Source organism: Portunus trituberculatus, chromosome 41, assembly GCF_017591435.1.
Source record: "Portunus trituberculatus isolate SZX2019 chromosome 41, ASM1759143v1, whole genome shotgun sequence".
In the NCBI taxonomy this organism is placed as follows: domain Eukaryota; kingdom Metazoa; phylum Arthropoda; class Malacostraca; order Decapoda; family Portunidae; genus Portunus; species Portunus trituberculatus.
The window spans coordinates 2,552,855-2,568,196 of NC_059295.1; the positions used below are offsets into that span (position 1 = coordinate 2,552,855).

The following is a 15,342-nucleotide window of genomic DNA, read 5'->3' on the forward strand; positions in this document are numbered from 1 at the left end:
AAGGAGGAAGAGTAAAACTGGAAAGACGCTAGCTGGCAACCTGTGGAATGTAAACAAAGGGCGCATCATTGTACCTCATTTAAAACTTATGTACCACATTTCCACCAGGCTATCCATTTTACCCATTGCAGAGTCACGAGTTCAGGTGGTTCTTTTAGCTTTCAAGGAAGATACGGTCTCACCAGCCTTCTTAATAGAGTCTGCTGATTTGAACATAGTAGAGCCAGTAGATGGGGTTCTGCAATGGTGGCGAGTAATGCTATTAGTTTTCTCGCCTCTCTTGTGTCTGTGAATAATATCCAGCTTTTCACTTTGAGAGTAAGAGACTTCATAAGAACATGAAACTTATTTCTATGACAAATTATTGAAACATGTATTACAATTGGACTTTCTTTGACAAACTTCAATGATTTTTTATCTTTTAATATTTTCCTGATATTATTCTGACAATTTGTAAAACAGCTACCATTGGTGATCCTTTTGAATTGCGTATAGAAATAAATATAAGTAAAGAAACAAAACAATAAAGAAAAAATATCTTATAAAAATGAACTGAAAAATACTTTTTTCTTCTTATTTTTGTTACATGTAAGATTCATGTAAGAAAATCATATTACCCAGCATTTTTTCCTTCAGAAGAACAATAAATTTTCCTATAACAAATATTTAAAACTGAGATATCACAATTGGACTTTCCTTGATAAGCTTAAATAATTTTCTTTATTGATCTTTTCATAATTTCATAATTTTCCTTATATCATCTTTATTATCTTAAAATATTTTATCATCTATCTTTTCTGTTGAACTAGAGTTGTCCATAAAACCATGTAGCATTCATTTTCTAAGTATGCAAAACAAGGAGACAAAAATATATAAAAAAAATTAAGAAAGGAAAGATATAGTAAAGTATAGAGGCGCACTGAATATCAACAAATAAAGTATGCCCACTGGTGGGTCGTATTGCAGAGAAGTAATACATTTTTCATGGTATGCGATGTGACCCACTGGTGGGCAAACACTTTGAGGTTGCTCTAGGTCATGGAGGATAGCAAAGTTGAAGGCTAGTTCACCAGGATGGTCAGTGAAGGGAGAGGAAAAGCCAAAGCTGGTGGTGAACATTGAAATCTCCAAGGATGGAAATCTCTGCAAAAGGGTAGAGGGACAAAATATGCTCCACTTTGGAAGTTAAATAGTCAAAGAATTTACTATTGTCAGAGGAGTTAGGGGAGAGATAAACAGCCCTGATAAATTTAGTTCAAAGTGAAAGTTGAGTCTAAGCCAGATGGTTCAAAACTCAGAAGACTCAAGAGTGTGGGCATGAGAGCAAGTTAAGTCATTGCGTACATAGACTCAACATCGAGCTTTAGAACAAAAATGAGAAAAGAGAAAGTAAGAGAAGGGGCTGCTGTCAGTTGCCTCAGACAGCTGTGTTTTTGGTGAGGAAAAGAAGATGAGGTTTAGTAGAGGAGAGGTGGTGTTCCAAGGATTGAAAATTAGATCTAAGATCGTGAATGTTGCAGAAGTTAATGTAGAAAAAGTTGAGTGAGGTGTCAAGACATTTTGGGTCGCTAGCGAGAGGGCAGTCTGACCTGGGGATATTTCTGGTGCCCTCCCTAGAAACAGACTCCGAGACTGGATTTGGAGTTTACATTATTTAAATTTTGAATTTTAAGTGAAAGATGTGTGTGTGTTGTAAATGTATGTAGTTTTCTGAGTTGAAAAAAACATTGAAATTTTTACAAACTTGAGGTTTTCCTAAGATTAAAATGAATTACCTGATTTATAGGTATCACTTGTCAAACCTTTTAATACTCGAACAGCCATTTGAAACAAATTAAGTTCGAGTATTAGGTTTCCATTGTACATATATATACAGTCGGCACCCAAAGTCATGGCACCTAAGAGACAGTGCCATCACTTTGGGCATGAAACAAATGACTTTGAAAAATAAGTGATCAAATGTGCTGATATTCATGGTGCAAAAATTTGTGGATCAGGCATGTGACCTCAAGATGCTCTGTAAGTGCTGTCACATCAGTGTGACTCATTCCCTCATACAGACATAATTTGTGTCAGTGTATGTGGGGCATTATGTGCTTTTTTGCAGTTGAGTGTGCATTGCTTTGTTGTCTTGTGTGTTGCAAAATGACCAAGGAAAGAGGTGACAAACGAACAAATCACAGCTATAACTTCCTTGAAGACAGTTAAGGGGTTATCACACTGGCCTAAGATACGTGGAACCGGAACGAGGAACATCCGCTCCAGAGAGCTGAACCTTGCCCTGGATTAGCGGAGCAAAGTTGGGATGGCTTCATATCCATTCCGGTTTTCCGTATGCTATCCCAATGAAAAAATAAACATGATATATATGATAAAATCCTATTATTTAAACTAAAAAAACCGTGCCAAAATTTTTCATATTGGAATATTAAATACTATTTCATCAATTTAGAAAGATAAAAAATTACATATATCATGTCGATAGTTTGGGCTCATGGCAACCACCTCTGACTCCAAAGTTGCCGTCGCACACATAACGGATCTTCTCTAGTTTCTTTTACTTACCTTTCTTCAATAAGAGGAAGTGCAAATGCAATTCCAGAACGAAGCACAGGTTGAGGTATAACCGGCATGGTTTTGTTCTGTTTTTATTTTTTTTTTATTTATTAGGCTTGGTCTTGGTTGCTGGGCCGTTTGCCTAGCATAGCAAGAACGCCGCCAACGTGTGTGTGATAATGTTCCTGGTTTCGCACCAAAGATCATGGCCCGTGTTCCGCGTATCATAGGCCAGTGTGATACCCCATATATATATATATATATATATATATATATATATATATATATATATATATATATATATATATATATATATATATATATATATATATATATATATATATATATATATATATATATATATATATATATATATATATATATATATATATATATATATATATATATATATATATATATATATATATATATATATATATATATATATATATATATATATATATATATATATATATATATATATATATATATATATATATATATATATATATATATATATATATATATATATATATATATATATATATATATATATATATATATATATATATATATATATATATATATATATATATATATATATATATATATATATATATATATATATATATATATATATATATATATATATATATATATATATATATATATATATATATATATATATATACCTATCTAACATTTTCTAATGAAACTACTTTTTTGGGGGGTAGGAAGATCTTTTTCCTATTTTCTTAATCACCCCAAACATGTAAAACATTGATTTGCAATGAAAATGGTTATTAGATTCATTCAAAGCACATCAAAATGATCAAAATAAAAATGCTCACACATGACAATAACAAAAAAAAAAAATAAATAAATAAATAAATAAACCAAACTTGGCTATACCTAACTTAACTAAACCTAACCTAACCCATCTTAACAAATTTGACAGGAAATTAACTAAACCTTACCTAGCATTGATGACAAGTTTGGTAAGAAAAAATTAAACCAAATGTAACCAAACTAAACATAACTAAATCTACCTTAACAATGAACTAAATCTAATCAAACCAACTATATACTTCCCTAATCTAAACTAACTTAACTAAACCTAACCTGATTTACCTTAATGATAAATTTGGTAAAATTAATATCTTAGGAGCTAACAATTTCCAGTGGTAAAGATATGTACCACTGTATTATAATGTGAACAAGTAGTTTGCTGAGAACTTTTTCTTTATGCCATGAGATGTAATAGCACCCTAATCTAACCCACTAAACTCATTGAGAGTAAAGTGACAATTGTGAAAATTAACCAAAAACAATTAATAGTATAAGTGCAATATGGAATGAATGAAACAAACTGTAATATGAAAAATATTAATGTTGCAAAACTTACCTATTGGAGTTGGAGTGTGGACCAGGCGGAGGTCAAAGATATAGTATCAGAAGCCACTTTTTACTAGGGAAACCACTGTCACCCTCAAGGCGGCATCCTGCTGTCACTGTCTCCCTCTCACACCCATGCTAGAGTTCACTTTCCCTAAGATTCCTTGCATGTCAGTACCATATATCTTGGCTGCACTGTCTAACTAATACCTCATCAGTTCTGAGTCACTTAGTTCAGCCAACACGTCTCTACAATCACGAAAACTTCTCAGGTGGCGTTGTTGCTATCCCACTGCCTCCGCCATGTTGACTCTTATGATTCGATATAGCGACGGTATTCTTGCTCCCACCCAAACATACCGGGACCGCGAGTTTATGATGAACTAACGTGAGACATATGACTTATGTTTCACATAAGTCATGGTGTCTGTCATCTTGTGGACTTATGTTTCACTTATGTCGAATCATAGTTTTATGAATACAGCCCCAGATCCTTAACTCCCTAAGTACGCAGAGGGAACAGCAAAACACCCAAGTAGTGTAATGGTGTGGGGGGTACCATGGGACAGGGACTTTAGTAGTATTGCCAAAGAATCTCTGTTAACTAGGAATGTTTTTTAGAGATTCTTGCTGACTATCTGGAGTATTGTTTCACAAAATACAAAAGTGAAATACTCATGCAGGATGGTGCACCAGCTCACTGCCAAACTGATTAAAAACTGGTTAGAATCAGTCAACACTGACTACATCAAAGACTGGTCAGGTAATAGTTCAGACTTTGATCCAATTGAGAACATCTAGAGCTTGATGAAATGCCGATTACCAGGCTGTAACACCTCCACATTGGATAAGCTTATTACCCATCATGACATCTGGGGAAACTTGGAACCTTTTGGCCTACAAAACGTAGCTTTATCTGTTCCAAAACGTCTTCAGAACTGCCTTAAAAAGAAAGGCAACCCAACAAAGTATTAGAGGTAAAATGCAATTAACTCTTGATTAACAAGAGTTTGAATAATGTGATTTCAATTCAATATGACTTGGTTATTTAAGGAGATATGATTAGATAATGCAGTTTATTAGATTTAACGCTGGTTAACTTGACTCGACATCAAGCACACATCATGCTGTGTCTGGCTGGAACTGCACTGAAATGCTCTGGGGCGTGATTAAAAAACTTAGTGAATGGAGCAACTTCCAGCTGCAAAATGATATCCATCAACGTAAATGGGGACATCATTGACATAGTAACCAGGTTGCTAGCTGGGTGTTGGTAACACCACCTCCCATGGTGTTACTGTCTTGGATATACATTAAATGGTCACAAAAGAGCATTTTTATTAACTTTTTACAAGCTTTACTACCAAGTAAGGATTGTTTTATGAAGCACAAAGTGAAATCTTGTATGGAACACCAAAAACAAAGCAGGAGATGAGGAGGAGGCGCTGCATTTGTCCGCTGCTGATAGGCGTCAGCTGCTGCTTCTTTTTCTTGTGACTCCTTAAGCTTGTTTGTTGCTTTCATCACAGTATTTGTGTTTCTGCTCCTCTATTGTCTGCTATAATGGATATCATATCTATGTATATTCATATACAATCATGCCATGAGGATTACCTTGACTCCGTGGCACTGAGTGATAGTGAACTAATAAAATAACTATTATTGAAATAACACTTCCCTCAGTATGAATTTTTCTCTTTCTAACTTCATCTGGCAAATGAGGACTCATTGGAGCCTGCAATTCTCATATATAATCAGTAAGTGAAGCAGAATCTGGGTATGAGTGGGAATTGCATGCCCCACTGTGTCCTCCTTCTGCCATATGAAGTCACAAAGAAAAAAGTTCATGCCAAGGGAAGCAATATTTCAATAGTAGTTCAATATTACTCACTGCCATGGAGTCAAGATGATCCTCATGGCATGATCATATATGAACACAAACCATACACATATTAAAGCAAGAGAGAGAGAGAGAGAGAGAGAGAGAGAGAGAGAGAGAGAGAGAGAGAGAGAGAGAGAAAACCATCTTCAACAAAATTGATTGTTTGCACAACCATGTCATAATAATCCTAATCATCATGTCTGAGTATCTCTGAATATGAAATATTATTGGAATTTAAGAAATAATCTATGTATGTTGTTAAAATTTGAGGCCGCTGTGGTACAGTGGAATCCTATGTGCTTTGGGGTCTGTGGGGTCTCCAAGTGCATGGGTTCGAATCCTGTCCACGGTCCGAGTGTAGGTTGGGCTTCCTTACTTGGGGCAAAGGTTTCCTAGTGAGTGGACTTTGAGATAGGAGGTACCCTCAAAAAAGTATCCCCTTTAGCCCATAAATTCCTGTGAAAAGCCCATGTGGTAAAAAAAAAAAAAAAAAAAAAAAAGTACTTATATTATGTTTTGCTTTCAGATGTTGATGGTGAAATCCATGATACTGCAGATATTGTATCAATTGATACATCAAAACATCAAGTTAAGAATTTGAGGAAGCAAGTTCAAGATCTGACCTCTGATAAGAGCATACTAGAGAAATTATTACAGCAACACAAGAATGAAAGTATTAAGCAAATTGAAAAACTGAAAAGGGAGGTTGGTGACTTGAGGGATGACACAGATGTTTTGAAGGATATACTGAAAAGGCTGAATGAAGAACTGAATAGGTAAACACATACAAATGTAGTCACTGTATGTGATCCTTTTATTATAGTATGCTATGTGATGGACTGTAAAAGTTCTTCATTAAATCAATAGAAAGATGCCTCATATTCACATTTCCCTTATATATTCACCTTTCCTTAGCCATTTTATTGCTACTAGGGGAGTGGACACTACTAATTAGTGACTGAGGTCTATTACTGAACAATGATTGCTAATCGTTGGATAATGATCACCAATTAAGAAAAAATAATTGTCAAATAATGTGCAGGATTATACATATCAAATGATTAGTTTCACAATTTTTTTTCAGGTATCACATAAAATATGGAAAGCTTCCACCAGTAGAAACTGTACCAAGTAAAAAGGAAATTAGTCATTCCAGTTTGTACAAGCTCTCTGGGTTGCTGCAAGCTTATGATGAATTGTTACTAGAAAGGGACACCACCATCAGGTAAGAATACTTTCACTCATAAAATACCAGTGAAAAAAGGATGTTTGTGTAGTTGATCTCAGTTTAGCATTTTTTATTCATGTTAATATTTTCTCAACATTATTATTGTTATTAATATTATTTTGATATAATTTTTCAAATTTTCACCTATTATTTACTTACCTGTTTATTTTATTTTATTTGTTTATTAAAATTTGGCACTGTAAAAGTATTAAATTTCTCTTGTTTTGGTTTGTCAGTTATTTTTTTCCTGTTTTGAGCATCCTGTTTTTATGATGAACACAATTTTTTCAGAATCTTTAATCTTTCCTTTGAATAATCTAAGTATTAAGTTTGAATTCCAATTATGTTCCATGAATGATGTGTTCACTGTTTTCACTATTTTTTGTTAAAGCTGTACATTACTGTTTCTGATCGTATGTAAGGTTTTTCATTTGAACTCCAGAAACAATAATGAAAAGCTGGGAGATTTCATGGTGCAGGTAGATTCCATCACTGCTGAGAATGAGAAGCTCCATGCACGTCTGGAGAAGTTGCAATCACAGGTGGGCATCAACTTTGTGTCTTGTATTGAATTTTATACCATTGCTGAGCTATAATGTTATTATGACATTTGAAGTTAACTTTGAACTGTTAGCAAGGGAAGAAGTACAAGATGATCCAAACCAGAAGAGTAAAGAAACCTTAACTCATATGTGCAATCAATAAAACCAAAATTTTGAAATATCAACCTCTGTGAAACACCAAGAAAATCATGACACAGAACCAAGCTATGAACAAAACAGTGAATTTGTATCAGTGGCCAGAGGTAAATTTCTTGACATACAGAGTAAAAATGTAAACTTGCTGACACATGAATACACATGTAAGCTTTTTTAAATTACGGAGTGTAAACGTTCCTGATAGAGCTTTAAGGAAGAATGTACCACTATATTCAATGAGACATGCTTGTAATATTTTTTTAGGTTCCATTGGGAACAGAAGAGGCAGAAATGGTTGCAGCAGATGCCAGATTGCTGTTGGAAGAACGAGAACTTTTAGTGGAAGAGTTGCAGCAACAAAAGCAGCATAACAAGCAAGTTGATGCTCAACAACAACACCAATGTGAGGCCATATCTTTTGAATGCTGTGTTAATGTTATTGGCTTTCATTTGTGTCTACTCTAAGCTTAAATTCTCATAAACAGAGATGGTTGAAATAATGTAGCTATATAATTTGTCATTACAAGTAATAAAGAGAAGATAGTTTTTAGTTTTCTTGCTTCATCTATTTTTTTAATTATTTTTTTTATGAACATGCAGGAAATGTAGTGGTAGTTTTTTTTTAGAGTATGCAGCCAGGCATGTTGACTAAAAATACATCAGCTCATAAGGCAAAATCAAGTCCAGAGTTGGACTTTTGTTTATTTAACTTGCACTACTTTGACTAGGACTTTGATATAGTAAAGATGAATATAGTGTTAGCTGCTGTCATTTTTATAACCTATGTTAAGATTTATAGCTTCAGTAGTTTGATGATGATGGAGTGACAATAGTAGTTGCCCTTGTCTACTATGCAGATTTCTGTGTTGTATCTGTATAAGAAAATGATAATTTGGTGGTGATGAAATATTTTTGTGAAAAATACTGATAATACGTATATGAATAACATGAAAAGTATATAACGAACATGGTAATTTATATATTGTGCTATACATGATATAGAGGTTGCCCACAAGAAGTACTTGAGCTTTCCATCTCTTGAATCTCATGCACTTTATATTTCTGCCCGGAATCATGCCAAGTCTGTTCTTCAACTTGCCAAACACTCTTTCATAAATAGAAAATTTCGAAACCTTTCAAATTCTAACTCCCATTGTGACTTCTGGCATCTGGCCAAAAACACCTCCAATAACTTTACTTCATCTTTCCCTCCTCTATTTCATCCTGAAGGCACCACTGCCATCTCATCTCTTTCTAAAGCTCAATTCTTCTCTCAAACCTTTGCTAAAAACTCAACCTTGGATGATTCTGGGCTTGTCCCTCCCTTTCCTCCTCCCTTTGACTACTTCAATCTTCAATCAAAATTCGTCGTAATGATGTTTTCCATGCCCTCTCTGGCCTAAACCCTTGGAAGGCTTATGGACCTGATGGGGTCCCTTCTATTGTTCTCAAAAACTGCTTGCACCTTGCCTGGCCAGACTCTTTCTAGTTTCTACTATGCCTATCAACTTCTACCTTTCCTTCTTGCTGGAAGTTTGCCTACATTCAGCCTGTTTCTATAAAGAGTGACTGTTCTAATCCGTCAAACTACCATCCTATAGCTTGAATCTCTTCCTTGTGTAAAACTTTTTTAATCTATCCTCAATAGGATGGTTCTTAACATCTGTCACGTCACAATCTTGTATCTGATTGCCAGTATGGCTTCTGTCAAGGCCACTCTACTGGTGATCTTTTGGTGTTCCCTTACTGAGTCTTGGTCATCCTCTTTTATAGATTTCAGTGAAACTTTTGCTGTCGAGTTAGACATATCAAAAGCTTTTGAGAGTCTGACACAAAGCTTTGATTTCTAAACTACCCTCCTACAGTTTCTATCCTTCTCTCTGCAACTTTATCTCAAGTTTCCTTTCTGACTGTTCAGTTGTATCCATGGTAGACAGCCTCTGTTCTTCTCCTAAATCTGTTAACACTGGTGTTCTTCAGGGGTCTGTCCTATCACCCACTCTCTTTCTTTTATTCATTAATGACCTTCTTAACCAAACTTTTTGCCCTATCCACTCCTATGCTGATGATACTACCCTACATCTTTCCACATCCTTCCATAGATGACCAACCCCTCAGGAAGTCAACAGATCACGCAGGGACGCCGCAGAACGCCTAACTTCTGGTATCTATAAGATTTCTGGTTGAGGCGAAGAAGACATAGTAGTTTCCAATGCCTCAAAACTCAATTCCTTCATCTACCAACTCAACACAATCTTTTAGACCACTATCTATCATGCCCTCTTCTTCAGTGACACTCAACTGTCTCCCTTTGTGCACTGAATATCCTTGGTCTGTCCTTCACTCATAATCTTAACTGGAAACTTTATATCTCATCTCTTGCTAAAACAGCGTGTTGTGCCGCGCTTCTGCCAGTTTTTCTTGTCCCTCCAACTGCTAACTCTGTACAAGGGCCTTATCCTTCCTTGTATGGAGTACTCTTCACTTATTTGGGGAGGTTCCACATATATAGCTTTATTAGATAGGGTGGAATAAAAAAGCTTTTCGTCTCATCAACTCCCCTCCTATGACTGACTGTCTTCAACCTCTTTCTCATCGCAGAAATGTTGCATCCCTTTCTATCTTCATTTGCTTTTTTCATACTAACTGCTTTATTGATCTTGCTAACTGCATGCCTCCCCTCCTCCTGCAGCCTCACTGCACAAGGCTTTCTTTTTTCCTTTCATCCTAATTCTGTCTAACCCTCTAATACAGGAATTAACCAGTATTCTCAATCATTCATACCTTTCATTGGTAAACTCTGGAACTTCCTACCTATTTCTGTATTTCCATCTTCCTACGACTTGACTTGTTTCAAGAGAGGGGTTTCAAGATATTTGTCCCAGGGTTTTGGTTAGTTCTTTAAAATCTTTTAGGGAAACTTTTTTTTTTTCAAATATTTTGTTGCCCTTGGCAGTTGTTCCTCTTGCATAAAGAAATATTATTCTATAATCATGAATTATGTAACATTTTTAGTTTTTGAAAATTTGGACAGATGCCTAATTTTTTCCATAATTTTTTTTTTTCAACCCACCTTAAAAATTTGGACTATTGGGAAACTTGAATTATCAGTATTTTGATTAGAGAACTTTTACTGTTTTTTTGCCATTCACTGTGGTTGTATAGCCTAATATGAGTATTGTCATCACAAGGAATGTTTTTTATACTTTTTACATATAAACATAGTTGTGAAGTCATTTGAGATTTTCTTTTTACTGTCTCCTTTTGCAGTACAAGCTTTGAAACATAAAATTGAGGAGTATGAACTTCAAAACCACAGTTTGAGTTATGAACTTGGTACTTGGAAAACAAAGTGCATGCAGCTGGAAAAAAAGTGTAACTCCCTTCATGACCAACTTCAAGGCTCAGTTCCACAGCAGGAACATCATATGGCAGTGAAGGAGTGTCAAAGGTCTCTTCAAATGTTTAATTTTTAGCTAGTAAGAACAAATGCACTGTAGATGATAAAAGTTACCCAATGTCAAGATGAAACATTAATTGTAAAAGTACATGAGGTATTTGCTTAAATTTTGATGGAGTAAGATAGCTATCAGCTTTTAAAATTAATTAATAGAAACAAGGCAGTTACGTACATATATTTATGGTCTTCCAAGACATGCAACAGGAGCATTCTTTTTCCACAAATTTCTTCTAGGCATATCATGCATATCAGTTAAACTTGTAAGTATCATTAGTCTTGAGTCTAAGATTCAAATTTAGCAGTAATACTCTAGTATTAATTCCAAAACCATATTAATTCTTAGCAACATCTTTCTGGAATATTTTGTTCTCCCTTTTAATCCCTTTCACCATACCAGGCTCATATGTCTAAAAAGATAGGGATATTCCCTATGAAGCTTAACTTAAGAAACTCAATCTGCATTCCTTAGAGAGAGAGATGTAAGTTAAGGCCACTTTCACACAAAGGTGGCATGTTGCACGTGGCAAATGGCAGGTGGCAAGTGGCAAGTAATGAGTGACACGGTGATTTCGGACCAAGGTAGCACATTGCCACACGCCTCAGGGTGGCAGTTCACTTCACAGTGCGCAAGATGGCATTTGGATGAGGAGGTTACTGTTGCTTTGATTGGTACTATAGTGAGCCGCAGAAGAAGAAAAATAAAGAAATTCTGGATACATCTGTATATTAAAGATAATGGAGGAGCTTGAAGTGTTTATGTAGAGTTGTAAAGGAACTAGAGCTTGATGAAGAGAAATTCCAGCTTTTGTACCAAATGTAGAAAGAAATTTTTGCTATCTGGTATTTTATGTTAAATAGTTCATTGTCTGGAAGAGGCATATTCGTAGTTGTGCATGAGAGTACCCACGAAAGACAACTCACAACAAACAGACAACTGTTTCCTACAAGGCTACATGTCCCTCTCACAGGCAGTGTTGTCACATGTGCTTGCTCAGATCTGTCTAGTCTCCTGAAAACTAACATGTGCCATACATCCAAAAGTTTTCTTATTATTGTATATTTTCTTGTTAAAAAAAAAAAAGTAATAGTACATTGTTTAATAATAAGTTTTGAAGTGAAAGTGCAATTAAAATTTGGTATCACAGTCCAGGGTGGCAAGTTGCACATTAAAAAATAATGGGCAGGTCCGACCCCCGAGTGGCGTGGCATGTTGCACGTGGCACATGTGACATGCCACGCCACTTCAGTGTGAAAGGTTTCATATGTTTCCGGATTTTCATTTTCACATGGCACGCCATGTGGTTTGCCACTTGCCATTTGCCTCTTGCCATGTGTGACCTGCCACCTTGGTGTGAAAGCAGCCTTCGAGGAGACCTGATAGAAGTATTTAAGTGGTATAAGGGTTTTAAGAAAGTGGACATGAATGAAGTTCTTAAGATAAGTAGTGGAGACAGAACCAGAAATAAGGGGTTTAAACCCAATATTTCAGGTTTAGGAGAGATATGGGAAAAAAATTGATTTTCAAACAGAGTGGTTGATGAGTGTAATGGACTCAGTGATCATGTAGTCAGAGCTGAGCAAATAGGGTGCTTTAGAAGAAAATTAGATAAGTTCATGGATGGGGATGATAGATGGAATTAAGTAGCTTTAATCATACAGGGACTGCCACATGTAGGCCTAGTGGCCTCTTGCAGCTTCCTTCTGAGATGGTTTGCAAGAAAGAACTAGAATTTGACATATGAACATCAAAACCAATGAATGAGCACAAAATAATATTTTATAAATTTTTCTGAGATTATTGTTCATTATATTGATTTTTTATGATCTTTTTAGTATTCTAATGAAAAAAAATAGTGTTTAGAAATTATTTCCATATCTTCTAGATTATTTGAAGAGCTGCGCAAAGCTTACAAACAAGATTCTGGAAATATGAAAGGAAAGATTCATGCAGTTAGAAGTGAGAAACAGAACTTAGCTGAGAAACTTATTGATACATCTGCCTGCCTTCATAGACTACGAGGTCAAGTCTCAGGATTAAAAGGATCTCTAAGGTACTGCATGTTTGCACATTTTCATTGTAAGCAAAACTTTAAATATGAAACATATCTTGTTATCTAAGGCTGTAGAAATTAAGATATATTTATTTATATAGTGGTATGTTCATCGGTTTATGTCTGCTTTGGAATAAGTTCAACTTGGTATATGTTGTTTGGAAACAGAAAAAGAATTTTGCTTGGTATATAACATTGCAGTTGGTATATTAGGTAATAAGCCTTTTATCAAAACACAAAATAAATATTTAAACTGCACACACATTAGTTCTGAGGTAGATATCTAGTAGAGAGCAGGTCAGTCATCCACACCAGAGGAGGATGCCAACATAGCCAGTGGTTATGCCTTGTGAGCTATCCCAGCTCGTATATCTTTCCACTGCCCCAGACACTTGCAAATCCCCTCATATAAAGTATAATGTATCCAGTGATATTTGTGGCAACATAAAAGGAGATGGACACATACTAATGGTGCTTATCCACTAAATGAGATTGAAAGTTTGTGAAATGTGTTTGTATGTGAAATACAGAAGGATTGAAACTGGCCATAAAGTTTACCTAGTATGGTCTTGAAATAGAGACTTAGCTAGTGTTGTGTGACTGACCCTTGCATGAGGCCACTTTGGTCTGAGCAAGTTCTATTAAGAGTTCAGTTGTAAATGAGAGGAGTTTTAGGGGAATGAGTGGTGTTGATGAGGAGTGAATGGTGGTGGTAAGTGAGTGGTGTTGGTGAGGAGTGGATGGTGACTATGAGTGTTAATGGTGATGGAGAGGGAGTGTAGCTGATATGGGGTATTATGTACAGTGGATCTTTGGACCTTGAGCTCCTCAGACCTTGTACAATTTTGACTTCGACCAAAAATTTCAATAAATTATATCAATGGAGTTCAAAGAAAAAGCAGACCTCGACCAGTCAATGCTGGCTGACAGAGGTCGAGAAACATATGTTGTGTTTCTAAGGTAGGACATAATCACCATAGTTAAGTTGACCTTCAATGCCATATTTAAAAGCAGAGATGTGATCATAGTAACCAATATTGCCAAAAGATATTTTAATAACCTAAGCAAAGACTCTATCACTGGAGTGAAAACTAGTTAAGACTGTAAGATCTGTTGTGCTATGGATGCATTCCACTTGGAACAATTGATCATCTGGGTCATACAAAAATGGCCATCCACAGGAGACTAGCTACTCTTTTCCAGAGCTGGGCAAATGTTCTCAAAATTAGGCTCTGCTTGTGCTCTGCTGCTTGTTTGGGACAGATCCTTCCAGTATTGCTCATCTGCTCATTTTTAGTTTTTACCAAAGTGCTTGTGCTCATGCTTTCTGCTCACACTCTCACTTCCACTCAAGCTTCCCCTCTCTACTTGCACTTCTGCTTTGCGCTCACACTTGTGCTCTCTGCTCACAGTAACATTCTCTGCTCACACTCGCACTCTCCGCTTTCATCCATATTTGTGCTCAAGCTTGTGCTCTCCACTCGCACTTCTCGTTTGCGCTCCCCGATCACACTCTCCACACACACACACACACACACACCTTGGGGTGACAATTACCAATGACCTATCGCCAGAGAGACATATAAACAAAATAATTGGAGAAGTATTGAACTTATTGAGGAACATAAGAGTGGCGTTCGTATATTTAGATGAAGAAATGATGAAGAAAATAATTACTGCAATGATAAGACCGAGGCTTGAATATGCAACAATACAGTGGGCTCCGAACTTAAAGAAACACATAAGGAAACTAGAGAAAGTACAGAGGGCTGCAACAAAAATGGTGCCTGACTTAAGAGATTTGACTTATGAAGACAGACTGAAAAGAATGCAACTTCCGACCCTGGAAAACAGAAGAAAGGGAGACCTGATAGCAATATACAGAGTGATGATTGGCATGGAAAAATGGATAGGGAAGATCTGTGTATGTGGAATGAAAGAATGTCGAGAGGGCATGGGAAAAAACTAAAATGGCCACTTATAGGAGAGATGTGAAAAAATATAGCTTCCCTCATAGAAGGGTGGAAGCATGGAATAGTTTAGACGTGGAAGTGGTCAACGCAAGGAATATT

At 35.9% G+C, this 15,342-nt stretch overlaps 1 protein-coding gene across 4 annotated transcripts in view; it reads left to right on the forward strand.

Annotated features, from left to right (window-relative positions):
• The window catches only part of LOC123517177 (centrosomal protein of 89 kDa-like), a 251,432-nt gene that overhangs the window by 116,071 nt on the left and 120,019 nt on the right, over window positions 1-15,342 (forward strand). For all 4 annotated transcript variants that reach the window (XM_045277176.1, XM_045277173.1, XM_045277174.1 and 1 more), the window contains 6 exons: window positions 6,360-6,609; window positions 6,918-7,058; window positions 7,504-7,603; window positions 8,024-8,162; window positions 11,030-11,210; window positions 13,103-13,270. In XM_045277176.1, the coding sequence (XP_045133111.1) occupies window positions 6,360-6,609; window positions 6,918-7,058; window positions 7,504-7,603; window positions 8,024-8,162; window positions 11,030-11,210; window positions 13,103-13,270 (979 nt within the window). The remainder of the gene's footprint in view (window positions 1-6,359; window positions 6,610-6,917; window positions 7,059-7,503; window positions 7,604-8,023; window positions 8,163-11,029; window positions 11,211-13,102; window positions 13,271-15,342) is intronic.